At 43.2% G+C, this 27,099-nt stretch overlaps 1 protein-coding gene across 1 annotated transcript; it reads left to right on the forward strand.

The window, feature by feature from the left end:
- Positions 1-11,739: 11,739 nt before the first annotated feature.
- Positions 11,740-26,166, forward strand: LOC143975615 (uncharacterized). Its single transcript, XM_077478093.1, has 4 exons — positions 11,740-11,827; positions 23,873-24,187; positions 24,348-24,482; positions 25,984-26,166. Exons 1-4 carry the CDS (start codon positions 11,791-11,793, stop codon positions 25,992-25,994), a joined length of 498 nt encoding a protein of 165 aa, XP_077334219.1. The 5' UTR covers positions 11,740-11,790; the 3' UTR covers positions 25,995-26,166.
- The last annotated feature ends 933 nt before the right edge of the window (positions 26,167-27,099 follow it).

Here is a 27,099-nt window from a genome sequence, read left to right on the forward strand (position 1 = left end):
CTGATTTCCCAGTATAGCTAGAGAACTGATCATGGTGTGTTCTCCTGCTTAGTGTGGTCATTTTTTAATAGGAAAGCAGAGGGACTGGCAGGAAAGCCAGAGATTTCACACAAAGGAAGCAATGCAAAGAGAACAGGAGACTTTTTCATACAAGCACAGGGTAGAGCAGGCACATATAAGGAATATATAATGCTGGGGTAACACACACTTAATGTGGTAGTAAATGTATTTTTTGGACTTGTACCTACAGGTGGGACACATCTGTGGCACACAAGCCTATAATAAGGCCTACCTGTAGGTACATTGATTATCTCCTAAACTTGCAGTGTTTAGGAGATATTCCCAATGGATGCAGCTGGTGACGTCACTGGCATGTGCACTTTGAAGGTCCAGCATACCGTGCCAGACCTTCGGAGCTCCGTACCACAGCCGACGGCTCCCGTCATTGCGGCTCTAGCCATACAGCCAGAGCCTGCAAACCTGGAAGGAAAACCAAGTGAAGACGGAAGCGCTGTCAGCGGTGACAGCACGCCACCTGAGGGCTTCGTTTTAAGATAAGTATTTCATAATGTGTTAGTATGCAATGCGCTGCCAGCCACCTGGGGTATTGTCATGGACAGTTGCTGTGGGCCAGATAAATCTTGTACTGGGCCAGATATGTCCCACTGGTCAAAGTTTGGGCCCCCCTGACCTGGATGACTGAATCTTCAAAGTTCTTTTTAGTTCCTGGTTGACTGTCTATGAATCAACCATTCAAAATGTGTTCAATGTATATCAGCCTGGGGCCATTTTCTCCTGAATATTTGTGCAGTATTAAAAATTGACAAACCTATTTACAATATGAATGTACATTATGAAATGTAAAAGTGTAATCCCTTCTCATGCCACGTACACACGGGTGGACTGTATGGCGTACTTAGTCCGTCGAAACACATTTCAGCGGACAGTCCGCTCGTGTGTGGGCTTCAGCTGACTTTTTCAGCGTGCAGTCTGGCGTACTAAGTATTTCGGATTTTTCGAAATTCTGTCCGTCGTACTTTGGTTTCAGCGGACAATCCGCTCGTCAGTAGGCTAGTTCGACGGACTAAGAATGGTGCATGCCCAGAAAGGATTTACACGGCGGAAGGGTGCTTTGCTGTGTATTGAACTTCCTATTTCTAGTCCCGTCGTACGTGCTGTACATGTCATCGCGCAAGCTTTCGACGGACTGTTTGGGTATCCGTGTGTGGTCAAGTCCGTTCAGTCGAAAGTATGACGGACTATCCGTCGGATTGTATGACGGACTAAGTACGCCATACAGTCCGCTCGTGTGTACGCGGCATTAGAAATCATGCTGATTTTCTCTATATCCTTCCAATTTTAGTATATATCTAGACACCGTATGCTGGAGGTCAACCGTATGTTTGGCTCAGGAATATGGAGTGCGCACCTGTTATGGAAGTTCTCGGTTCTATTCAGCTACAAACAAAGTTGGAATGGTTACAAAAGCAACATTCTGGAAATGGATCCATGTACGGTCTAAAAAAATATATATATATTTTGTGGCCACTTTTTCTTCCTTATTTGTCAATGTTGTTAAAATTTGGGCAGAGGTCACCGTGACTCAGAACACGGGGCAAGATGGCAGGTGTTGCTCAGGGTGACATTATCCTGGAAAGGAGCTTTAATACACTTGAGAAATACTGATGTGCATAATCATATTGAGTAGCAGTTAGTCACATGTAACTTCTAATAGATATACCATGATGTGGATAAGTGAGAACCTTCACAGACATAAAGTAAACATACTGTGACAGGGCTCTCAGTGTGTGTTCAGGGCTTTCCTGCCCACTTTACTGCTCTGATTAGCACTGCAGTGGTCTTCTTTGTCACAGTGTTCATGTACAGACTCTGAAACCTCAGCTCCATGTCTTTCATTGCAGCTCCCTAGCTGCTCTGTCCCTCCCGGACTCTCTCAGGCTCGGGCCTTGGTCTGCCCCAACCTGGACACCATGGTGCTCACCAGCACCTCTCGCTGTTCCTCCCGTCACACACTGACTGCCTTGGAAGGGTGGGGCTCTGAGCTCTATCTCTGGTTCTCATATGAAGCCAGCGCATACCTGGGCCATTAGTGTGCTTGCTTCTTCTAAAATTCTGGCATAAGCCACCATTTTACCAAGTGTACGGGATCATTCTGCCACAATACCTTTTTGGCATTATTTTTCTTTCATTTAAATGAAAATCCTTCTTACCTCCTGTACTTTTTTTTACAAATGTATTTATTTTAATATTTGTTAGTTGTGATATCTTTTGCCATGTTCTAGTAATAGTTTGTAAAATGTGGTCAATTTGTGGTATCTTATTTCCTTATCTATTATGCTTCTAGATTTATGTATCTGTAATATGTGAATGTGTATACCAGCCTTTCTCTACCATTTCACCCCCATGGAATCATAGGAATATTTTTCAGATCTCAGATAATATCTCCTAAAAGGTGATTATATCTACAGCTCCCTGTACTTTAGCATGGCTATTAAATTATAGATTTATAATACAAACCATGCTGTAGAAAATTTAAAATAAATAAAAATAATTTTCAGGAAGGTAAAACAGACATTGAAACTTGTAATGCTTTACATTGGTGATCAGTGGAGAAGGGCCCTCTTTCATTGATGGTCAGTGGAGAAACTCCCCATACACATATATATATATACAGCATGGTTTTTATTATAAATCTATAATTTAATAGATTTTAAATAAATCTAATTTAATATAATTTCTCATTTAAATAAATAATTATATATATATATATATATATATATATATATATATATATATATATATATTAACCGGTTCCTGACCAGCGCACGACGATGTACGTCGACAGAATGGCACGGGCAGGCATATTGGCGTACAGGTACATCCAATCTTCAATGCCGCCCTGCCATCGGGAGCGCGCCGCCGGCGGCGAGCTCCCGCACTGGTCAGGACCCCCGTGAGTCCGGTCGCGGGTCCCACGGACTCGATCGCCGCGGGCATACCCGCCATCATCTCACGGGACGGCTGAATAGAGGAAATGCCGTGTAAACAGCATTTCTCCATTCTGCCTAGCAACTAGTGACGCTGATCTCTGCTCCATGTGATTGGAGCAGAGATCAGTGTTCACTAAATGAAAGCTCAACCCCCCCACAGTTAGTAACACGCCTCTAGGAACACTTAACCCCTACACTGCCACCCACTGGTTAACCACTGCCAGTGTCATTTACACAGGAATCACTGCATTTATATAGCAGTGATTACTGTATAAATGACAATGGTCCCAAAAATGTGTCAAAAATGTCCGATGGGTCCCCCACAATGTCGCAGTCACAATAAAAATCGCTGATCGCCGCCATTACTAGTAAAAAAAAATAATAAAAAATTATTAATAAAAATGCTATAAAACTATCCCTATTTTGTAAACGCTATAACTTTTGTGCAAACCAATCAATAATCGCTTATTGCGATTTTTTTTTACCAAAAATATGTAGAAGAATACGTATCGGCCTAAACTGATGGAAAAAATATGTTTTTTTTATATATTTTTGGGGGATATTTATTATAACAAAAAGTAAAAAATAATGAGTTTTTTCTAAATTGTCACTCTATTTTTGTTTATAGCGCAAAAAGTAAAAACCGCAGGGGTGATCAAATACCACCAAAAGAAAGCTCTATTTGTGGGGAAAAAAAGGACGTCAATTGTCAGTTAAAGCGACGCAGTGCCGAATCGCAAAAAGTGGTCTGGTCTTTGACCAGCAAAATGGTCCAGATATATATAATTATTTATTTAAATGAGAAATTATATTAAATTGTATTTATTTAAAATCTATTAAATTATAGTTTTTTAATAAAAACCATGCTGTAGAAAATTGTAAATAAATAAAAAGAATTTTCAGGAAGGAAAAGCAGACATTGAAACTTGTAATGTAATGCTTTATATTGATGGTAGTAGAGGAGATTCTCCTTTCATTGATGGTCAGTGGAGAAACTCCCTATATATAATATATATATATATATATATATATATATATATATATATATATATATATATATATAAAAATTTTTATTATTATTATTTAAATGAGAAATGGTATTCAATTGCATTTATTTAAAATTTGAGCATGTGCTTATATAGGATTTGCTCAAATGTTTACAAACTTGGTGCACACTTCACCAGTACAAAATGTATAGGTATAATTTTGAAGGATAATATAATGCAGACCCTTTTTTTTATATGGGAATGTCTTTGTAGTAGGGTGGTGGCTATTTACATATTTCTAATAATATTTTTAATGGGATATTTGATTGTTTTTTATTAATTATTTTGTTATGTTGAAATGTATTGATAATAAACAAATGATATATCGTGGTTGTATCCATTTTTATTTTTATCTTGTATATGAGTATACTGATGTGATGCTACATTTTTGTGGTGACTTATAGAATGTGCTGTGCAGGTTCTTACCAATTATTCAGAAGAAAAAAAATCTCAAGGTTTTCTGAATGTATTGCAAAGTTCACGGATGGGTAATGATTCACCAGCCCAGTCGTATCCGCGGAAGTAACCCTAATCAGTTCTAGCAGTAATACAGGAAACGGTGACAACAGTAGAAGAGGGAATGTTTCCTTTGACATAACAGCAGAACAAAATACACGTGTGACTGTGTGCAGGACAAATAAAAAAAGATTATAGCATTGTTTTGTTGCTTTATTGCTTTACCTAAAGCAAACTAATAGACTGTTTACTTTGCAAGGGGCTTTCCCTTAGCAAGGCCATAGCTCATACAATTTTCTTTGATGTAAGGAAAGTATATCTCTCAATTCCCCATCAACACATTCAGTGTAGATGTGGGAATCTCTCCCGCATCTCTCTTGTGTTCTGCCGGTTGGGAGCCTTCCTGGCCGGCAGAACACAATGATCACTGCTAACGGCTAAAGCCACCAGGGGTGACCACATGCAAAAAAAATCTTACAGGCTGGTTGTACTGAAGTCAATCAATAAATCGATTTCTGTACAACCAGTCTGCCCATAGATGGATTGACTCTTGGCCGGGGCCTGCTGAACCAGATGAGATTCGATCCATCTATGGTTGGCTTTAGGTGAAGAACTGCTGACTTTCATCATCCAATCATGTACAAGGAAAATTTGTTTCTATTTTTCTTGTATGTGATTGAACTTTGCTAAGGGAACCTTCACCATGATCACTAAGCTATGTGAAAATTCCCTTGCAAAGTAAACATCCGATTTTGCCTTTAGTCTCACCGACTCACAGGAACCGACTCAGGGATTTAATTTGTAGGAGGGGGATCAGAGTCCAAGGAACTCTTGGGTCTTCCTTAGCAAATTAAACAATTTCTCCTGACGCCACCAAACTCCTCCTAACCCACATTGGCTCTCTGAAGTTACCCGTATATAAACCCCTCTGCAGGTACAATAACTCTCTATTGCCTCTGATGGGACCACCATCCAAATAAGAGGGAAATATCTTGCCCACCCAGGACCAATTCCTAGATCCCTCTGCCAAGTAGGTAACGGTCATAGGCGTGCGCACAGGGTGTGCCGAGTGTGCCTGGGCACACCCTAATCACCCCATGCGCATTAGCATTATCACGCTGTGTGCCGCCGGGAAGATAGGAAAGGTCTCCATCTTACCGGGTCTGCCAAAAGATAAGTGCTTACACACTTCTCTGCCCCTGTGCTGTCAGGGAGATCAATGTGCCGGGGCCATATATATATGTAGACACACACGTGTGTTTGAGCTTTAGGGTGTACACCCTAATGCAATAGGCTGTGCACACTTATGGTGACTGTAGCTTTATTACAATGACCCCCTGAGTAGAAGGGATGACCAAAATCAAAAGTTTTGATTTCCCCAAAATTTTAAGATTTCAGTGAAATTTCACCATTTTGGATACTTGTATTGAAGTCAATAGACCAGGTGAATTTAATGACCATCTCTAAGTTTCCTTTTACTTTAAAATACATTGTTTGGACCAAGCTGGCCAAAAACGAACTAGTTCTTTCACTAACTGCTATGGCCGCTGTCAGAGCGGTACAGGCTGTATGAAGCATCAGCTATGTAGAGGATACTGCTTTGCGTTTGTCAGCGGTATGGGCACTTGTCTGCTGCCTGAACAAAATTGAGTCCGTCCTCCTCAGCCATTCACAGGAAGCCTTGTGATCTTTTTTTCAATAAATGCAAGGCTTCCTCTGATTGGTTGTTGAAGAGAGGCAGGTAAATGATGCCACAATCTCCACCCCTAGCCAATCAGAGGAAGCCTTGTATTCTTTGATAAAAATACAAAGCTTCCTGTGAATGGCTGAGCAGTGCTCAACCCAACCTGATTTTGTTTTGGCAGAAGACAGGAAGTCCCCGTACCGCTGCTGGAACACAGTGCTGCATACTGAAATAGCTGGCCCATACGGACTATCTAACATGAAAGGAAAGATAGAACAGCTTTAAGATGGAATTTTTTGTTTTTTGTTTTTTTTTAAGTGTTACTAAACCTACAACAGTAAAATCAGTCTGTATATGCAGTAAAGCATGCTTGTCATACTCACTATGGAACCTAAGGGGTTAACTCCGAATTGTGTAAAAAGGCAGTTTGATCACATCTCCTCTGAGCCTCCCCTTCTTCGACTGTCCCCAATATATTATTAGATTGTAAGCTCTTCAGAGCAGGGCCCCCTTAATCCTCTTGTATTTTATTGTACTGTAACTATATTGTCTCCTTTTATATTGTAAAGCGCTGCGTAAACTGTTGGCGCTATATAAATCCTGTATAATAATAAAAAATATTAATAATTCCTGATAATGCAGAGCCAGGGGACAGTCTGCACATGCTCAGTTTGGTGTGTATCGCTAGAGAGATTTTTATTTTATTTTTTCTTGGGGGAATGCATGTGATCAGTACAGGCCAATCAGCACTGTCCAGACAGAGAGGGTCAGTGGTCCTGGTTCCTTATAGGACACTCAGTGCAGAATCAAAACTCCTCCCACAAGCTTTAACCAGACATGGATAGAAGTCACAAGACTGTGATATACTGCTGATGAGAAAAGGTATTTAGCAGTTTATATTTACTAAAACTTTAGCATTTCCATGTTCTGTGTACTGTGGGAGACCTGATACAGTATAGTGAATGCAGGGTCCGGGGTTTAGTAACGCTTTAAGGGGTTCAATGAGCTTAAATGATTAATGAGGGTTACGGGTCCTGTACCTGTAAAGGCCCGTACACACGATCAGACTTTTTGACAACAAACATGCAAGTTAGCTGTTTTGGAGCAACATCCGACCGTGTGTACGCTCCATCAGACAAACTTTTTCTGTTTTCATCGGACATTTGTTGGCTGTGCGAACGGACAAACTTTCTGGCAACAAAAGTCAGATGGAGCAAAGTCCGATCGTGTGTACGCAAAACCATCGGACTTTTGTACAAGGTACAAACACGCATGCTCAGAACCAATGCAAAACATCAGACTACAATACAGAAGTTGACCAAAGGTGGCGCTGGAGTCATTGAACGTCCTTCTTTTGAAGTGTCATCAGTACATTGTGACGTCACTACGTTCGTGTTTGTTGTCAAAAAAGTCAGATCGTGTGTATGCAATACAAACTTGTGGACTACGCCCTTTGTACAAAAGTCCACGGAAAAGTTTGTACAAAGTCCGATCGTGTGTGTGAGGCTTTAGGCCCCTTTCGCACGGGCGGAATTTCAAAATAATAACAGCAGCAGAACAGCCGCCCGTATGAAAGAGGCCTTACTGTGCCAAAAATGGCCCTTATTAGCCTCTTTTTTTTTTTTTTTTTTTTTTTTTAGAATATTTTTCATAGAAATAAAAATAAGAGAAAAAAATATTTTTCTTTTATTTTTTTTTGTTTCATAAATATTTTATTACATATTTCAAGAAATATACAACACAGTGTAACAATAAAACAATGTAACAAATTGTATAACAGGTTCCATTAGAAGTTTTTCAAGCAATAATTCACATGTTCGGAATGTAGTAATTATCCAGCAAATACTCGAGTTCCATATGTATCTAATTTGCGTAATAAAAAAAGAACTTGGTCAATGCTCTATGGTTTATGTGCTCCTCAGTTCAGTATGACTCCTCTCAGGATAGTTTATTACTATTTCAGAATTTTTCCGGAACCTTAGTTCCTCTTTACCCACTTGTCCTCATCTGTGGCTAGGGACATGTGGCTCAGTATCGGGCATTACCACCCGAACCAAGCACCACGCCCATCCAGATACAGGGCTCAGATTGTATCAGGAGAAGAAAAAGAAGACAGGGTAGGAAGGGGGAGGGGAAAGAATACAGAGAGAGGAGGGGGTGGGATCTCTCCGTCTACTGTCCACCTGCTATATTCGGATCCCCGGGGAGGCCCATCCACAGTAAATTTGCATTATGATATATTACGTAATTTGTTGCAATAAATCCTGATATGGCTGAGAATTTTTGTATGTGATCCACGCCTCCCAGACAACTGAGAAGCTAGAGATTTTATCCTGCGAAGCGAGGATCAGTTCCTCCATTGTTGCTATGCAGTCAAGACGTAGGGCTCATTTTTTTAGCGAAGGCGGCTGCGTGGACCTCCAATGTACAGGTATAAAGAGCCTAGCAGCGTTTATCAAGTGCATAGCTATTGATATGAAGTTTTTTTTGGGGGGGAAATTTTGATAAGTGTAGCAGGTAATGTCATGGTGTGAACTCTAACGGGAGTGAAGAGATCGCTGTAGTCACTTCATGTATCTTACACCAGTATGGCTGGATTAGAGGGCAGGACCACCAGACATGACGGCTAGTAATTTGCGTTACTGAGCAATTGAACAGGTGTACCTAATAAAGGGGCCGGTAAGTGAATATCCAGTATACATATATAAATATATATATATATATATATATATATATATATATATATATATATATATATGTATATATATATATACATACATACACACCATATATATCGGCGTATAACACGCACCCCAAGTTTAGGAGGGAAGTTTAAGGGAAAAAAACTTACATTTTAAATGCCCATCAATGCAGCCTTATCAGTGTCCATCTGCAACCTTGCACACTGTCCACCTGCAGCCTTCCAGTGTCCGTCTGCAGCCTTCCCCAAAATTGCAGCATGTTTGGGGTTTTAAATTTAGCGCCACTGTATAAACTGTATAAACTGACGTTACTGTTATAAATACGATGTCCGCTTTCCCCCTTCTTAGTGTATCCTTAGCCCTTGTACACACGGTCGGAGATTCCGACGACCAAATCCGTCTGAGTTATTCTGACGGATTAATTCCAGACGAGGTCCGGAAGTGATGTTGCATACACACGGTCGGACTAAGTTGTCGGAAAATCCGATTGTACATGACGTGATGACGTTATTTCATTACAACGGGATTACGTTCAGGCTAGTAGCCAATAGCTTTGGTCTAGGAATTTGATCTGAGCATGCGTGGCACTTTGTCCGTCGGAGTAGGCTATACATGATCGGAGTATGTCCGATCGGAGCATTTTGTCGGAAAATATTTCCGGCAAGTTGGAAAAGTTGGTCCGACGGATATTCCGACGAAAACAGTCCGATGCAGACCACACACAGTCGGAATATCCGACAAAACGCTCCGATCGGAAACATTCTGACGGAATCTCCGACCGTGTGTACAAGGGCTTACTGTGGACGAGTGTGGGGTGTAGCAAGATGGCGGCGACGGAAGGTCACTTCCGTAGCAAACTGCAATGGGTCACTGAATATGTCGTTACACCGCCGCCGCCGAGATATTCGGCTCCTCTCACCGCCGACATAGACCGAGCTGAGCCAAGCTGAGCCGAGCCACACCCCAGTTTTTCTCTATCCGACAGAAAATGTCCGATAGAGCCCACACACGAAAGGATTTTCTGAGAACATAATCCGATTGGACTTTTTCCATCGGAATTTCCAACTGTGTGTATGGGGCATAATAAGTAGCTGCCAACATTAAGGCCTGATTCATACCTATGGCATTTTTAGTGCTTTTTGCAGAATTTTTTTTTTTTATCAATAGTTTTTATTAAAGTTTAAATTTTTATCAAGACAAATGACAGAAATTATGACTAAATAACAGATCAGTTACAGTATTTAGATACATAGATAATAGTAGCCAAAAATAATAAAAAATATAATATAAAGAAAACCATATTAATTATCTCAATTATAATCGGGATAATAAAGATAACGATCGGGAGGTTATTAATACATCCATTGTGGAGACAATACACAAAAGTAATATAAATATTATCTTCATATATTTATATACTGCCAATTTAAGTAATTCAAAGATGATGAACCTAAATATATTCCCGAACACCCCCATGGGTGCTAAACTGTGTTCGGGACAGTAATAGTAACCTGTCATTTAATAGAATATATGGCGTTAAACTGGCATTAACGCACATAGAAGAGTAAGGCGTTAAACTGGCAATAACGCACAAAACTATATGGAGTTAAGCTTGCAGCAATGAACACAGAAGTAAATGATGTTAAACTGGCAATAACGCACACAAAACTATATGGCGTTAAAAAGGCAGTAATGCACACAGAAGTAAATGGCGGTAAAATTGCATTCATTGACAAAACTATATGGAGTTAAACTGGCAATAATGCACAAAGCTATATAGTGTTTAACTTGCAGTAATGCACATATAAATAAATGGACACAAAACTATATGGCATTAAACTGGCGATAACGCATGCAACTATATGGTGTTAAACTGACAGTAAAGCACACAGAACTATATGGCCTTAAACTGGAAGTATCACACACAATACTATATGGCATTAAACTTGCAGTAATGCACACAAAACAAAGATTAAAATATTAGAGCGGGGTAAGTAATTTTTTAAATTCAAGTTATCTATGCATTTTACAGATTTTCACTACAGTCCATTTAACATGGTTTCCTATGGAACCCGTTCTGTAGTACAAATCTGCAAAATGCAAAACGCACTAGAAATGCCATAGGTGTGAATCAGGCCTAATGGTGTTCCCACACTAAAATAATTGAAAAGTAAATAAATTTGACGCTTACTAACTGATCAAAAAAAAAAAATCTCACATATAAAAATACAAATAAAATGCATACCAATCTCAGTAAATAGGTAAAAATATGCAAATGTAATGACATAAACATATATAACGTGATTCCAATACAAATAGTGCAATGTAAAGCACTAATAATAGCTTCAGACCTCATATAATATTAAAATAAAGTGCATATAATGTGCAAAGTAAGCAAAGTAAACTTCGTAATAACTATAATAATGAGATAAAGTGCATAAAGCAAAGTAAACATCGTTATTAAATAATAATAAATAATAATAAATAATTACATTAATTACATAATTTTAGCAGAAAGCTATGGGGTTTGGTTGTTGTATGTTCTTTGGGTTAGGCTGATAATTTTTTTAAGGTGTTATGCCTTACCTGTTGTGTTGTATTTGTTCGAGCCGGGGAATGCTCCAAGGCTCTGTTCTGTAATCTTCTCTTTTAAAACAAATAAAAAGAATTTATAAAAAAAATAAAAAATAATAATAATATACAGTATGTAAAAATGCTTGCTACGAAACGGCAGTTGTGGTACAATACATACAGGATAGAACCAGAATGTGGTTTTGAACAGAAGGAGGACTCACTACAAATAAGAGAAGGAGGAAGTCGTAAACGTTTCATTCAGCCGGTGACTGGCAAAGAGTTCAATCGCGTTATAGAGGAGAGAAGATATTAGCGCGATGCCACAGTCGATATTAATTCTCTTCGCAGTGATATGTAAGTCATTTGTTGAGCATTGAATTTTATGGAGCAAAAAGTAGCGCTAAACTTTTTTTTTTTTGATTGTTTTTTGCTGCGATGTATCTTTTTCTTTTGACGTACTCTACCTTCGGGTATACTAGATTAAGATCTAGGTTTTTCATGAGTCATGGCGTAGTCTGTTTTGGTGCTGTTGGATGTAAATGTAAAAGGTTGTAAGGAATGGATATGGATCTAGTGGATCACTAATATGGAAAACCTTGTAAACATTTTAGAAAATGAGTAACCCGCTTGCATTGCTTTCATCTCCTGAAAATGCAGCACATGTCGAGGGATGAATACATTTCCCCTTGGCTTCCATGCTGCCCGTGCTAACTGTACTCCTAACATAAAAAGGTGACAACCATGGAAAACACTTTTTTTTATATATATATATTTCTTGCTTTCATCATAGTAGGAAATCCCTCAAATCAATTTTCATAAATCTATTGAAAATTTAAAAAAATAAAATAAAAGACCCTATCCGGATTTTTATTGCCGATTGTGTCCATGGGTTGCCACCTTATCCCTTTAATACCGGACACTTATGAATTACACGGGTTCTGAAGGCTAATTTAATGCAGATAAGGCACCAAGGGAGGTTAATTACCACCTTAATCAGCCGAAGAACCTGTGTTCAGTTTTAAAGGGATGAGGTGGCAAACCCTACCGTGCCCCCCTGGTGGGAGATTGACCCCCCTCTTTGCACCATTGCCACCGAGGCAGAAAGGGGCATTGCAAAATTTGACACTTGTCACCCAAAGGTGAGGTGACAGTAAATAGGGAAACCCTGTTTCGGGTGACAACTGTCTTTACTTTTGGAGCTTTCTTCTAACTTCTTGTTGTGCCCCCAGGATGAGAAACAAAATCACTCTAAGTTGACAATGAGGGATGTGGGGGGGGGGGGTTTAATAAAGCAATGAATCTAGTGTTCACTATTCACTGCAGGTGAATCTTCCTGGTGTATGTGTTTTATATGGCAGTGGTTGAGTCTCATCCCCCGTTTGGTGAAAGTGACGTTCTCTCTATATAAATATGTCAACTCAATGTGAGTTATGGGACTCGTGAAAGTGTTTACTTGATTTATGGCGAGCACCTTCTATTTAAAAGATGATCTGTAAGCTATAACACATGTATTATCTGATATAATTATTATTACTATAGGTATTTACGGTATATTGTGCCGACATTTTACACAGTGCTTCACGTATATTGTATATTCACAATAGAGCCCAACCTCAAGGAGCTTACAATCTAAGGTTGCATGCATACACAAACACATACTAGGGGACGTTTAGAAATGAGCGGATTGAGAAGGTTATCAGAGCGTGGAAGAAAACCAGAGAACGAGGAGGGAACTTATGCAACCACAGGAATAGCTCTCATTGCCTCATTGCTGAAAGAATTACATTATTATTCTTAAATTATACAGGATTTAGGCTGGGTTCACACCTAATACCGATGTGGCTCCCAGTAGGGGTCCGGTGCGTCCCCATTCACAATTTCAGGTCCAATTTCAGCCCGCATTTTGGGTTGAATTCGGACCTGAAACAAAGCCAAAAGACGCACATGTGGCTCCTGCACAAATTTGCACCAAACCCATTGTGGAGATATGTGAACTGGCTCCATAGAGAGCCGATCACAATGTCCTGCTATTGCGAATTGGATGCGGGGGGGGGGGGGGAAACCCACATCCAATTCGCAATAGTGTGAACCCAGCCTCATATAGCATTGACAGTTTACCAAACACGTTGCAACTAGGGTTGCCACCTTTTCTTCAAGCCAAAACCTAAACACTTTAGCGGCACAGGGCCAATTTTTTTTTTTTCTGTACTATAGACTATAGCAATGATAGTGAACCTTGGCACCCCAGATGTTTTGGAACTACATTTTCCATGATATTAATGCACTCTGCAGTGTAGTTGAGCATCATGGGAAATGTAGTTCCAAAACATCTGGAGTGCCAAAGTTCGCCATCACTGGACTATAGGATTGTAAAAGACTTGGGACACCTTTGGGTGCCCCAAGGAGAGTAGTAGCTATGCGCACTGTGGCGAACAGTGGGTGTGGCCAAACTGCTCATGCTGACATCATCACCCCCGCACCCCCAGTGATGCCAAACCTGCCCCCAGACAGCCGCCCGCAGAAACAGATTTGTGTGAGACGATCTCTGCCACATGATTCAAAACCTGGACTGTCCGGATGAATCCTGGACAGGTGGCAACCCTAGTTACAACATATTCTATAATTAATTATTAAAGGTTAATGAATCAAGCCCTATGCTTTACTTCACAGTGACTTGGTAAAAGGGCTTTTTTGGTCACCTCCATAACATGGTTAACACTGGAAGCCCCTATTCTGGTCATAGAGAAGGGGCGGTGGAGACAAGCCTGTGCATAGCACAGCCTGATTACTTATAATGTAAAATAGGTTTGCATCAAAAATATGGCTGCTACACATTGGGGGGGGGGGGGGGAGGGGGCGGAAGGAGCATGGTGTGAGGGGTTGACCTCATCCTATCTGCTAGCCAACTGCAAGTATCGTAACTTAATGACATCTTCAAAAAAAAAAAAGTTAAGATGTTACTGACGATAACAATAATAAATTAAAAGGTACATATTGGTTTGAATTCATATGTCGCGGCATTTTGGAGACTGTGTACGTATTCAGCTACCTACCTCTCTACCTAGAGCGAGTAGGGTTAAAGAGCTGAGAGGCACATAATTCTCATACAAGTCACCTAACGGGTTTATGAGTCCAGCCCTGCAATGACGTCTATAGATCATGCTGAAGCTCCCAACCCCCTCCCCCCTCCTAATACTAAGGCCGGCCATACACTGTTCAGCAGGAACTGACCGAGATTTGAACCATTAATATGCAGGCAGAATGTACCAAGTTGATCGATCGATCAACTTGCGTACAACCAAACTGCTGGATTCACTTGCGATTATTGCAAGCAGCTGCTATTATAGCTGCTGACGATAAACACTGTCTTCTCCTGGCAGGGACAGCTCCCCCCCACCCCCGCCCACTGGTAGCAGAAAATTGCTCAGCAGGAGGGTCTCCCCTCTTAGCGTGGTCTGTGTTGATGGGGAAATTGTGCAAATTTATTTCCTGCAACCCGTGGCTGCAGGAAATACATTTGCACTGTCTATGAACGGCCTAACAGCCTCCTTGTCTGCAAACAGAATGGAAAAAATTTACAGCAGCAAAAAGGGGAAGAATCAAGATCTTTTCTTGTTCATGAAAAATGATTCCTTTATTTCCACAAGAAGAAGAATATTCCAAGAATACGAGTTGTAAAAAGATATTCCTTTAAATGCATGATAATAGAAGTTATAAAAAGTATTATTTTTGTTCCAGTAGGAGAGACAAGTTATGAAAAGATATTTCTTTAAATCCAGGAGAAAAGTTACACAAACATTTCCTTTAGTTCCATGAGAAGAGACGAGTTCAAAAAGACATTTCTTTCGTTTCTGAAGAAGAGACGAGTTCTAAAAATGATTCCTTGGGTTCCATCAGAAGAGACGAATTCTAAAAAAACAAACATTCCTTTAGTTCCCGTAGAAGAGACGAGTTGCATAAAGATATTCCTTTAGATCCAGTAGAACAACAAGTTATGAAATGTCCGCGCTGCATAGAAAGAGTCCAAACCCTGAAGGGCTGAGCTGTTGCTTCGTTTGTTTTTCACATTACTTCCTCACTCCACCCAATACAATCTAGCTGACTCGGCCTCTTTCAAAGAACAACCGACGGTTTGCCTAGAACACTCACCGGCCACTTTATTAGCTACATCTATTCAATTGGTTGCTAACACAAATTGCTAATTTTCCATTTTCGCTTTAATGGGGATTTAATGGTGCAGTTTTGGTGCATTTTTTTGACATGCACCTAAAATGCTGCAAGCAGTACTTTTAAAAATGCAACTGAAGCACAACTGACTGGTGTAATATGTTCCATAGGACCCTAAGTAATTCAGAGTACAGGGGTCAGCGGTAAGTAATGTAGAGTGCAAGGGGCAGGGGTAAGCAATTTGCAATGCAGAGGGTTGATAGTTAGTAACAAGGAGTTTAGGGGTTAGCACTAAGTATAGCAGGGTGCAGGGATCAGTAGTAAGTAATTCAGAGTGCAGGGGTCAGTACCATATTTATCGGCGTATAACACGGACCCCAGGTTTAGGAGGGAATTTTGTGGAAAAAACTTTTAGGAGGGAAATTTAAGGAAAAAAAAACTTACATTTAAATGCCCATCAATGCAGCCTTATCAGTGTCCATCTGAAGCCTCGTCAGCGTCATTTGCAGCCTTGTCATGCAGCCTGTCCTCATTGCAGCCTTGTCATGCAGCCTGTCCTCATTGCAGCCTTGTCATGCAGCCTGTCCTCATTGCAGCCTTGTCATGCAGCCTGTCCTCATTGCAGCCTTGACATGCAGCTTGTCTGTCTTAGTGCATTGTCCGCTTATGTTTTTAAAAATGGCGCCCGGAAGTTCTTGGCGGCTTTCGGCCGCTCTTGGACCTTCTCGGCGGCTTTCGGCCGCTCTTGGACCTTCCTCGGCGACTTTCGGCCGCTCACAGACCTCGGCGGTTTTCGGCCGCTCTCGGGCCTCGGCAGCTTTCGGCCACTCTCGGAAGGTCCGAGAGCAGCCGAAAGCCGGCGAGAAGATCCGAGAGCGGCCGAAAGCCGCCGAGAAGGTCCGAGAGTGGCCGAAAGCCGCGAGAAGGGCTCTGGGCCGCTGAAAGCCGCCCAGAGCCCAAAAAATCGTGCGGAAATCGCGGAGTATCGGCATATAACACACACCCGCGATTTTCCCCTGATTTTAAGGGGAAAAAAGTGCGTGTTATATGCCGATAAATACGGTAGTTAGTAACAAAGAGTAGTGTGGTTAATAGTAAGTAATTTAGAATGCAGGGGACAGTACTGTAGCTAGTAACAAAGAATTTAGGGATAATGAGTAAGTATTGCAGAGTTCAGTGGTCAGTAGTAAGTAACTCAGAGTGCAGGGGTCAGTAGTAAGTAACACAGAATCCATATTTCAGTATTAAGTAATGCAGAGGGCAAGGGTCGGGCATCAGTCATTTAGAGTGCAGGGGTCAGTAGTTCTTAACGCAGAATTCAGGGGTCAGTAGCACATAATACAAAGTGCAGGGGTCAGTTGTTATTAACGCAGAATTCAGGGGTCAGTAGTAAATAATACAGAGTGCAGGGGTCAGTAGATATTAACGCAAAATGCAGGGGTCAGCAGTTAGTAACACAGAATCCAGGGGTCAGTAGTGATACAGAGTGCAGGGGTCTGTTGCCTGTTATCTGTCACCTGTAAAGGAAGTGAAGAACATTTTCTAACCCTTCAACACCCTACCAGAAAATGTATACGTTGCTGTGTCCCCGCTGGGGGGGATTATACTTCCTGTTCTGTTTGATACCCTTCATCAGGAGTGTAAGTGGGGGGAAACTCACAACCAACAATAAAAGCTTTGCAGTGTCAGTGGCCACATTTCCCCTCACTTCCTGTCTGGTGAAACTGTTGTCAGCAGATCAGGAAGTGAGGGGAAGTCTCTACTCCAGTGGTATCAGGTGCTTTGTGCAGACATAATCAAAGCAAGGAGACGAGAGGTCACATTTAACATTGCATGATAGAGACTAAAGCCAGCAAAAAGTGGGGGCGTGGAGTGGAGGATTGTAGCTGAAAAATCATGCTATGCCCAGGTAGCCTAACATGTATATTGATAATGTTTTCTTCTCTCTATGAAGTTGCCCAAGGTATTGGCTGTTGGGGATCGGTGGTGGGAGGGGGAGTTAAAATGCAAGGGAGGAGAAGCTGTGGGATTGGCCAAAGTGCAAGCAGTAGTAAAGAGAAGGTGTTCTGTCGAGAAGTGTCGGCTATTGAGAAGTGCCCGGTATGTACTCCGTACGAAACAGCACAACAGCTGATTTGCCGGTCAGCTGGAGTGACGTAACCAGGGCACATGCGCACATCGTAGGAGGTATCTCTCGATGGGAGATACCATTTCACAGACCGTAGTCCTCACATTTTGCATCACTGCTGCTGGAGGGCGGCTTGTGGCTGACTGTGTTGAAGAGCTGGTTTTTCCCAGTGTTGTAACCTGACCTTTCACAGAAGCAAAATCGGTTGTTCAACACAGCAAACCTGCCCTGCAACATAGACAAAACAGGACCGTCAGTGCACTGTAAAGCCGCCCGCAACAGCGAGGCACAATGTTAGAACTACTGTCTCCCTCCGCTGTTTGTATAGGTTTCAGTTGTGGCCGTGAAATGGTATCTCCCATCGAGAGATGCCTCCTACGATGTGCGCTTGCTCCCTGGTCACATCACTCCAGCTGATCCAGCTGAAGTGCGGCTCCATCCTGCACATGTGCGGGCACTATTCGATGGGGGTGTAGGACTAGGAAGGGGAGAAGTGACCTGATCAGAGAGTCTCAACTCACAGGATTTTATTATTCAAGTGAATGTAACAAGTGGTCAACATCCCAAATGTACTCAAGAAATGGGGACCAAATTTTCAAGAATTTTGGGTCATTAAGTACAGAAGTACGTTTCTCATGAAACAGAGCCTATAATCTGCTGCTTTACCTCCATGAGGTTCAGGGTGGGCTTTCCCTAGTGCTGGGACTAGGTCATGGGCCTTCAAACTATGGCCCTCCAGTTGGTCAGGAACTACAATTCCCATCAGATGGAGGGCCGTAGTTTGAGGATCCTTGGACTAGGTCATCCAGCTCCCAGGGCAAAGATGCCAAACTGCGCCCCACCATTCACGATGTGTAAGCTTAAGGGATCTTACTACCAGCAGCCACTTGCTTGTCTAAATCACTGCCGCTGTCACTACTCCTGTAGGCCAGGTAGGTGCCCTATATTAGGGATGAGCTTGTGTTCGAGTCGAACGCACGTTCGACTCGAACACCAGCTGTTCGCCCGTTCGGTGAAGCCAGAACTCTGTGGGCCGTTCGCACCATATTCATGTGGCGCTCAAGGCCCACAATCCACACGGCAGTAGTGTGAGCGCAGAGAGAGGGGATGCTCAAGAAGGACAGCAATCTAGCAGTCATGTTCCATCAGCTGCAGCATACTGCCAGGTTTGCTCCAGTGATGAAGAGGGAGGGGATGATGAGGTCACTGACTTCACGTGGGTGCCTGTTAGGAGAGAGGAGGAGGCACATCTCCAATGAGGCAGGATGCCCTCTGGGGGCCAGCTTATGGGCAGCACACAGACTGAATCACACTGCAGAGCTGTGCAGGGCGCTGCCCTATGTGCGTTATTCCAAAATTTCTTTGGTGTGGGCCTTTTTTGAGACGAGTGCATCAGATCACACCACTGCTATCTGCAACATATGTCTCAAGCGTATCTCGCGTGGCCAAAACATCAGCCACTTGGGCACCACATGCTTGACCAGACATATGTTGGCCTGCCATGCAGCTCGTTGGCAAGCGCATCTTAAAGACCCACACCAAAGAAAAAAGTGGACCTCTCCTTGCTCCTCATCAGCTGGATCTCCAACCACACTAGACCTTCAGTCCTCTCTGGAACCTGCACTGAGAGGAATGAAGGTGTAGAATTAGGTGTGTCACAGCCAAGTACTTGCGGGCACTCTGCTAGCAGTACACCGACGTCCGATTGTACCAGGCAAATTTCCCTGCCCCAGCTTCTGAACCGTCAAAAGAAGTTCACTCCCAGCCATCCATATGCCCAGCGGTTGAATGCTAGCTTGGATAAATTGCTAGCACTTCAACTGCTGCCTTTTCAGTTGGTAGACTCTGCCCCCTTCCGTGAGCTTGTGCAATGTGCAGTTCCTCAGTGACAGGTCCCCAAACGCCACTTTTTCTCACAGAAGGCGATTCCGGCTCTCTACCGGCATGTGGAAGGCAATGTCCATGCCTCACTGGACAGGGCGGTCAGTGGTAAGGTGCATATTACCACTGACTCATGGTCCAGCAGGCATGGACAGGGAGGTTACCTATCTTTCACGGCCCATTGGGTCACTCTTCTGGCAGCTGGGAAGGATGCAGGACAAGGTGCAGTAGTGTTGGAGGTTTTTCCGCCACCACGCCTCCAAAATGCTACTACTGGTTGTGACACACCTCTCTCCTCCACCCCCTCCTCCTCTTCTTCCTCCATGGCCTCTTCTAGTGCTTTGTCCTCGGAACCAGCGGTGCTCCGTAGGCGTTCAAGGGGCTACACAAGTACGCAGGCAAAAAGATGCCATGCAGTGCTTGCGCTGGTTTGTTTGGGGGACAGGAGCCACACTGGGGCAGATATTTTGTCAGCTCTGCAGGGGCAGGCCGAGAGGTGGTTGACGCCACGCCAGCTTAAGCCAGGAATGGTGGTTTGCGACAATGGCAACAACCTCCTCTCCGCCCTCCGACAGGGACAACTGACCCATGTGCTCTGTGTGGCTCACGTCCTTAACCTGGTGGTGCAGCGGTTCTTGGGCAGGTGCCCGGGCTTACAAGATGTCCTGAGGCAGGCCAGGAAAGTCTGTGTGCATTTCCGCCGATCATTTAATGCCAGTGCTTCACTGGCTAAGCTCCAAAAGCAGTTGAACCTACCCAAAAACCGCCTTATATGTGACATGCCCACCAGGTGGAACTCAACGTTGGCCATGCTGCAGCAGCTGCACATGCAGCAGAGGGCCATCAATGAGTACCTGTGCGACTACGACACCAGGACAGGGTCAGGGGAGCTTGTTTTTTTTTTTTGCCACGCCAATGGGGCATGATCAGGGATGCATGCATTGTCCTGTCACCATTTGAGAAGGCCACGAGGATGGTGAGCAGTGACAGTGCATGCATCAGTGACACTGTACCTCTTGTCCACCTGTTGGAGCATACTCTGCGTGGAATAATGGACAGGGCACTTGAGGCAGAACAGAGGCAGGAAGAGGAGGACTTCCTTGCCTCTCAAGGCCCCCTTTATCCAGACAGTGTTCCTGCTGTCCCACCCATCACACAGGAAGAGGAGGAGGAAGAGGAGGAGGCTTGTGTTAGCAATGGAGGTGGAGCCTGGCACTCAGCAGCAGCAATCTTTTAGGGATGATTTACAGTCCCAAGAAACACGTGGACTTGTACGTGGCTGGGAGGAGGTGGCTGCGGATCATGTTGTCCTTAGTGACCCAGAGGACTCCAAACCGAATGCCTCAGCTAACCTACGCTGCATGGCCTCCCTGATCCCTCTCCTTGATCCACGGTACAAGGGTAAGTTTGCCGACCTTATCTCGCCATCGCAGAGGGGGCAGAGGATTAGACATCTCCGGGAGGCCTTGCAGAAAGGTCTGTGCAACGCGTTCCCAGAGACTGGGAGGTTACAAACTCCTGGTCCGGGACAACGTGTTGCTGACAGACAATTTTTTAGTCCACAGCCCCAAGGTATGATCGGTTCCGGCAACCATCGCCAGCGTCTGATTTACATGGTGCAGGAATACCTAGGGTCAAGGTCAGACTTGGACACCTTTCCCACCGAAAATCCTCTGGCTTAATGGGTCTTGAGGAAGGATCACTAGCCAGAGCTTGCACAGTATGAAATTGAGCTACTGGCCTGTCCTGCATCCAGCGTTCTTTCGGAACGCACCTTCAGTGCTGCTGGAGGCTTTGTAACCGTTCACAGGGTGCGCCTGTCCACCAACTCTGTTGATCGACTGACCTTCATAATGATGAATCAGTCTTGGATCACCACCAGCTACCAAGCACCTGAAGCTGATGTATCCGAATATTTGTTTTTGAAATGTCACATCCCTTCAAGCCTATGCTGATGCTGAGTGACTGTCCTGTTATGTTGACGGACTATTCTCTTCCTCCTCAATTATCCTGCTGATAGCTTGGAAGAACATTTTTGGTTCTGGGTGACGCCACCAGGGGCTAAGGCCCAATTTTTCAGCCCCTGTTTAACAGGGGAGTGTAATTACAATTGTTGATGCAATGCTTTGCAGCAGGGCTCATTCCTGCACTCCAAATAGAGTATATGGGAGAGGTTGCAGTGTCATGGCACCAGCAGCAGTGCCTAAGGCCTAATTTTTCAGCCCCTGTTTAACAGGGGTATGTAATACAATTTTTGATGCAATGCTTTGCATCAGGGCTCATTCCTGCACTCCAACTAGAGTATCTGGGAGAGGTTGCAGTGTTGTGGCACCAGCAAGCAGTTCCTAAGGCCCAATTTTTCAGCCCTTGTTTAACAGGGCCATGTAATTACAATTCTTGATATAATATTTCACAGCAGGGCCCATTCCTGGGCCCACCGAGAGTAACTGTGAGGACTTATAGTGTTGGGGCACCAGCATCACCACCACAACCACCAAAGGCCCAATTTTTCTACCACTTTTCAACAATGGCATGTAATTACAATTCTTGATATAATCAATCACAGCAGGGAGCTCCAGCGCCCACCAAGAGTCACTTTGAGGGCTTACAGTGTTGTGGCAACACCAACACCTTAGGCCCCCATTTCTGCAGAGCATATAGGGCAGGCCCCTACTTTCAAACATCCAACTTACAAATGTCTCCTACTTGCACATGGAAGGAGACAACAGTAAGTGAAATTAAAAAGACGGACGGCAAAAATAATTATACAGGGGTGATAACCCTTCCCTATGTTTTCCAAAAAGCTTAAAGATAGATTTTTTGACTGGAGCTAGACTTTAAAAAAGTACCAGTTCAAAATTACAAACAAAATTCTACTTAACACAACAACCTACACAGTCCCTGTCTTGTTTGTACCGCCTGTATACTGCTGTTCTGAGTATATAGGGCTTGGGGGCCCCACGCCTTTCCTTTTCTTTTAATTTGGTTACGGGGTTCCCGTTAATATCCGTACAAGACCCAAAGGGGCTGGTAATGGACAGGGAGGGGGGGGGGCTAACCATGCCATTTTTCTCAATGATTTCCACCCGTATTGCCGAAACCAGACATTACATTAAAACCGCAAGCATTTTTAAATGACTTTTTTTCCGTTAAATGTCATTTTGTGCAGGGACTGTTCTAAACATGGGAAACATATGGCACTTCACAGGCATACTATAGACATCCCCAGGCACGATATTTAAATTAATATTTCACTTTTTTTTCCACTTTAATCGTCATTAAAATCAGTTCTCCCGAAAAAACTGCAGTTTTTAAAAACATTTTAGGCATTGACCCATGTCCCCAGGGGAAGGAGATAGGTCTCCAAACCCTTTTTAGGACAATATCTTGCATATTAGCTATTACAATTAGCACTTTTTATTTCGAACATTCGAGTCCCATAGACTTCAATGGGGTTCTAAAGTTCGCACAAATTTCCGGTCCTTTCGAAAGTTCTGGTGCGAACTGAACTGGTGGATGTTCGGCTCATCCCTACTCCTGAGCATACACCTGAAGGGGGCTGAAGGTACAGGAAAAAAGTAAGTTTGGAGTGCCATATGTAATAGTGAGTCCACAAACTAAGAGAAATTCATTATTAGGGTAATGCCCCGTACACACGAGCGGACTTTTCGACATCCAAACTCCGACGGACTGAGTCCGTCAGACTATCCGATCGTGTGTGGGCTGCAACGGACTTTAGCTTCGCAAAAGTCTGACGGACTTTAGAAATGAAGCATGCTTCAAATTTTCCCGACGGAACTCCGCCGGACCCGGTCCCCTTCGAAAAATTCGCTCGTGTGTGTGCTACTCCGACGGACTAAAACCGACGATAGGGCAGCTATTGGCTACTGTCTATGAACTTCCTACGTCGAATCCAGTCGTACGTCATCACGTTCGACTCCGTCGGAGTTTGGTGTGATGGTGTGTGGTCAAGTCCGTTCGGTCGAAAAGTCCGCCAGAACTCCGGCGGAACTCCGCTAGAACTCCGTCGGAAGTCTGTCAGACTTAATCCCTCTCGTGTGTACGGGGCATTACATACACTTTAATTAATTTGTCCAAAATGTTGATATTCTTAAAATATATTTCCGTGTTGTATATATCAAAACCTAAACACTGCTGCTACCTTCAACTAGCCAGTTACCAGAGCTTTCTAAATTCTTATCTCTCATTGTTTTCCTCTGCAGTGGTTGTTACTTCAGAAACAGACACGATAACTGCTAAGATTGGCTCTGATCTTCGTCTCCCGGTGCCAAAATCGGTTAGTTCTAGTGATTTTTGGGACCTCTATGCTGGCGATCACCATATGGCGAATTATCACAACGGTTTCAGAGCCCTAAACGGATATGAGGGTCGCCTCAAGTTCAGCTCAGACCCCGACATTGTAATTCTGACGAAATGGACAAGAGCCGATGGCCTGGACTTCCGATTTGCTATAAAAGGCTTGAATGGAATCAGTCAATTAATGCCCTATGTTGTGAATTACAAAGTCTCCGTTGATGGTGAGTCGGTGAAGGCTTGATACATTTAAACTGGATATTTGGAAGCGCACACCATGAAGAACCAGGAGAAATAATTCCACCATATTTCTGCAGATACAGAATATTATAATCTGTAATTAGATGTGTGATATTGTTTTCTCTTGTGTGTTTCCTTTACCAGAATCTGTACACGGTGATACCAGGAACAATGTGGATCATGTCTCCTCTTCCAGCATTTGTCTTACTGTTTTCGCCATCTTCTCCTTACCTTCTGTCCTCAGTGCTCTGGTCATTGGAATTTTCTGTTTCAATGGAGGTAAGTAAATATTAAATATCTATAAAGTATGAGTTTAAAACTAATTTATACAAAATTCCAGGTTGACCTTCAAGCAGGCATTTATCAAAATGCAAACCCGCCTCCAAATCTAAAGATTAACTTGCTTTATAGGGATATAATAAAAGACCTGGAGAGAGTTGAGGAAAAAACCAGTATGTTTCAATGTTCCTGCCAATTCAGGATAAGCCATCATTTCCACAGAGTAGAGATTATGCAGCCTCTCACCCCTGTACCAACTCAATTTTTATCATTTTCTTCCCACAAATAGAGCTTTCTTTTGGTGGTATTTTATTACCACTGGGGTTTTTATTTTTTGATAAAACAATACTAAAAAAAGACCAACATTTTTGAAAAAAAAATGTTTTCTTTGCTTCTGTTATAAAATTTAGTTTTCTTCTTCACTGACGGGCACTGATGAGGCTGCACTAATGGGCACTGATGGGCACTTATGAGGTGGCACTGATAAGGTGGCACTCATGGGCACTGATGAGAAGGCACTAATATGTAGAATTAATGGGCACTGATATGCAGCACTAATGGGTGGCACTGATGGACACTGATAGGCGGCGCGAAATGAGGAAAGCCGGTTACTGGCACTTACTGGTTCACGCCGTGATCAGCTTTGATTGATCACAGCGGATCATGTGGTAAGGAGCCTCCGTCAGACGCCAATCGCCATGCTACGTGCCCCCACAGGTGCGCCCCGGTTTGTTATCCTGAAAGACATCATATGACATCCAGACAGGATAACAGAACCACCGCCTGGCCATCATTCTGCTATAGGCCAGGCAGGAAGTGGTATAGTTCAGATGGTAGTACAGTCTTTTTTTGACTTGTACCTACAGGTAAACCTATAAGGCTTACCTGTAGGTACATTGAATATCTCCTAAACTTGCGGTGTTTAGGAGATATTCCCAATAGATGTAGCCATTGACGTTGCACTACCGGACCTTTAGAGTTCCGTGCCACAGCCACAGCATGTGCGGGAGTGACATCATCGCGGCTCTGGCCACCCATACAACCATAGCCTGTAAACCTGGAAGGAAGACAAGGGGAAGATGGAAGCCCTGTCAGCGGTGACAGCACGCCACGGAGGGCTTCATTCTAAGGTAAGTATTTCATAATGTGCAATTATGTAATGCACTGCCAGGCACCTGGGGTATTGTCCTGGACAGTTGCCGTGGGCCAGATAAATCTTGTACTGGGCCAGATATGTCCCACTGGCCAAAGTTTGGGGCTCCCTGACCTGGATGACTGAATCTTCAAAGTTCTTTTTAGTTCCTGGGTGACTGTCTATGAATCAACCATTCAAAATGTGTTCAATGTATATCAGCCTGGGGCCATTTTCTCCTGAATATTTGTGCAGTATTAAAAATTGACAAACCTATTTATAATATGAAGTCCATTATCAAATGATTCACAGATCTGTGATCCCTTCTTGGGAGTCATGCTAATTTTCTCTTTATCCTTCCAATTTTAGTATATATCTAAGACACCACATACTGGAGGTCAACTGTATGTTTGGCTCGGGAATATGAAGTGTGCAGCTGCTATGGAAGTTCTCGGTTCTTTTCTGCTGCAAACAAAGTTGGATTGGTTACATAAGCAACATTCTGGAAATGGATCCATGTACGGTCTAAAAAGAAGAAATATTTCTTGGGCATTTTTCGTCTTCCTTATTTATTAATGTTGCTAATTTTTATTTTTATTTTGCTATCACCTATGATTTATTGTCTTGGAAGCTTTGTTATAGAGACTTTCACTTTATAATAATGACATGCAGGCTTCCCAAAGATGTATATCTGTTTTATCTTCCAATATCTTCTGCTTCTCCTGAAAGCTGGATCATTCTGATATGGCAAAGCCTCAATATTTCCCAGCGGTGTCGTAGGCTGCCCGTCCTTCCACACATTCCCTTTGGGCAATGACGCAGCTTTATTAGGCCTCATGCACACTTGACGTTTTTGGACGTTTTTACAACAGCTGTTTTTGGCAGTAGACCTTTTTTTTTCTACAATCATTAAACTCTCCATCATGTTATCCTATGTGTCCATGCACACATGGGCTGTTATCAGCAGTTTTGGGCAGTAATGTTTTTGAGCCGTAAAAAAAAAAACCCAAAACGAGTGGGTTCTGAGAGATGTTTTTCAGCTGTAAAAACAATCTAAGGCTCCTTTCACACGGGGCGGATAAGTGATGATCCGCCCCGGGAATATCCGCTTGCTCAGCGGGGATCGCCGGAGCGATCTCCGCTGAGCAGGCAGAGGACAGGTCCGTCTCTGCACACTGTGCAGGAACGGACCTGTCACAGCGCCGCTCTCCCCTATGGGAGATTGGGTGACGACGGGCCACAGCTTTTTCCTCCGTCACACTTTTTCGGATCGGAGTGGCTCGGTTGTCAGCGGACATATCACCGCTGACATCCGACGCTCCATAGACCTCTATGGAGCATCCGTTCAGGTCCGCCTGAAAAACTGACAGGCGGACCTGAACGGATCGTCCGTGTGAAAGGAGCCTAACGCTGATAAATGCTCAAAAACATCACTCACCAGTGTTCTTTAACGTTTTTGATCCATTGTAAAAAAAAAATAAATAA

Source organism: Lithobates pipiens, unplaced genomic scaffold, assembly GCF_037356315.1.
Source record: "Lithobates pipiens isolate NorthernLeopardFrog02 unplaced genomic scaffold, aLitPip1_a1.2 Scaffold_13, whole genome shotgun sequence".
Taxonomy (NCBI): domain Eukaryota; kingdom Metazoa; phylum Chordata; class Amphibia; order Anura; family Ranidae; genus Lithobates; species Lithobates pipiens.

Coding starts and splice junctions, on each gene's coding strand:
- LOC143975615 (XM_077478093.1), top strand. CDS start 11,791: ATGCCACAGTCGATATTAATTCTCTTCGCAGTGATAT. Junction 11,828..23,872: donor AATTCTCTTCGCAGTGATAT/GTAAGTCATTTG, acceptor TTTCCTCTGCAG/TGGTTGTTACTTCAGAAACA. Junction 24,188..24,347: donor TTACAAAGTCTCCGTTGATG/GTGAGTCGGTGA, acceptor TTCCTTTACCAG/AATCTGTACACGGTGATACC.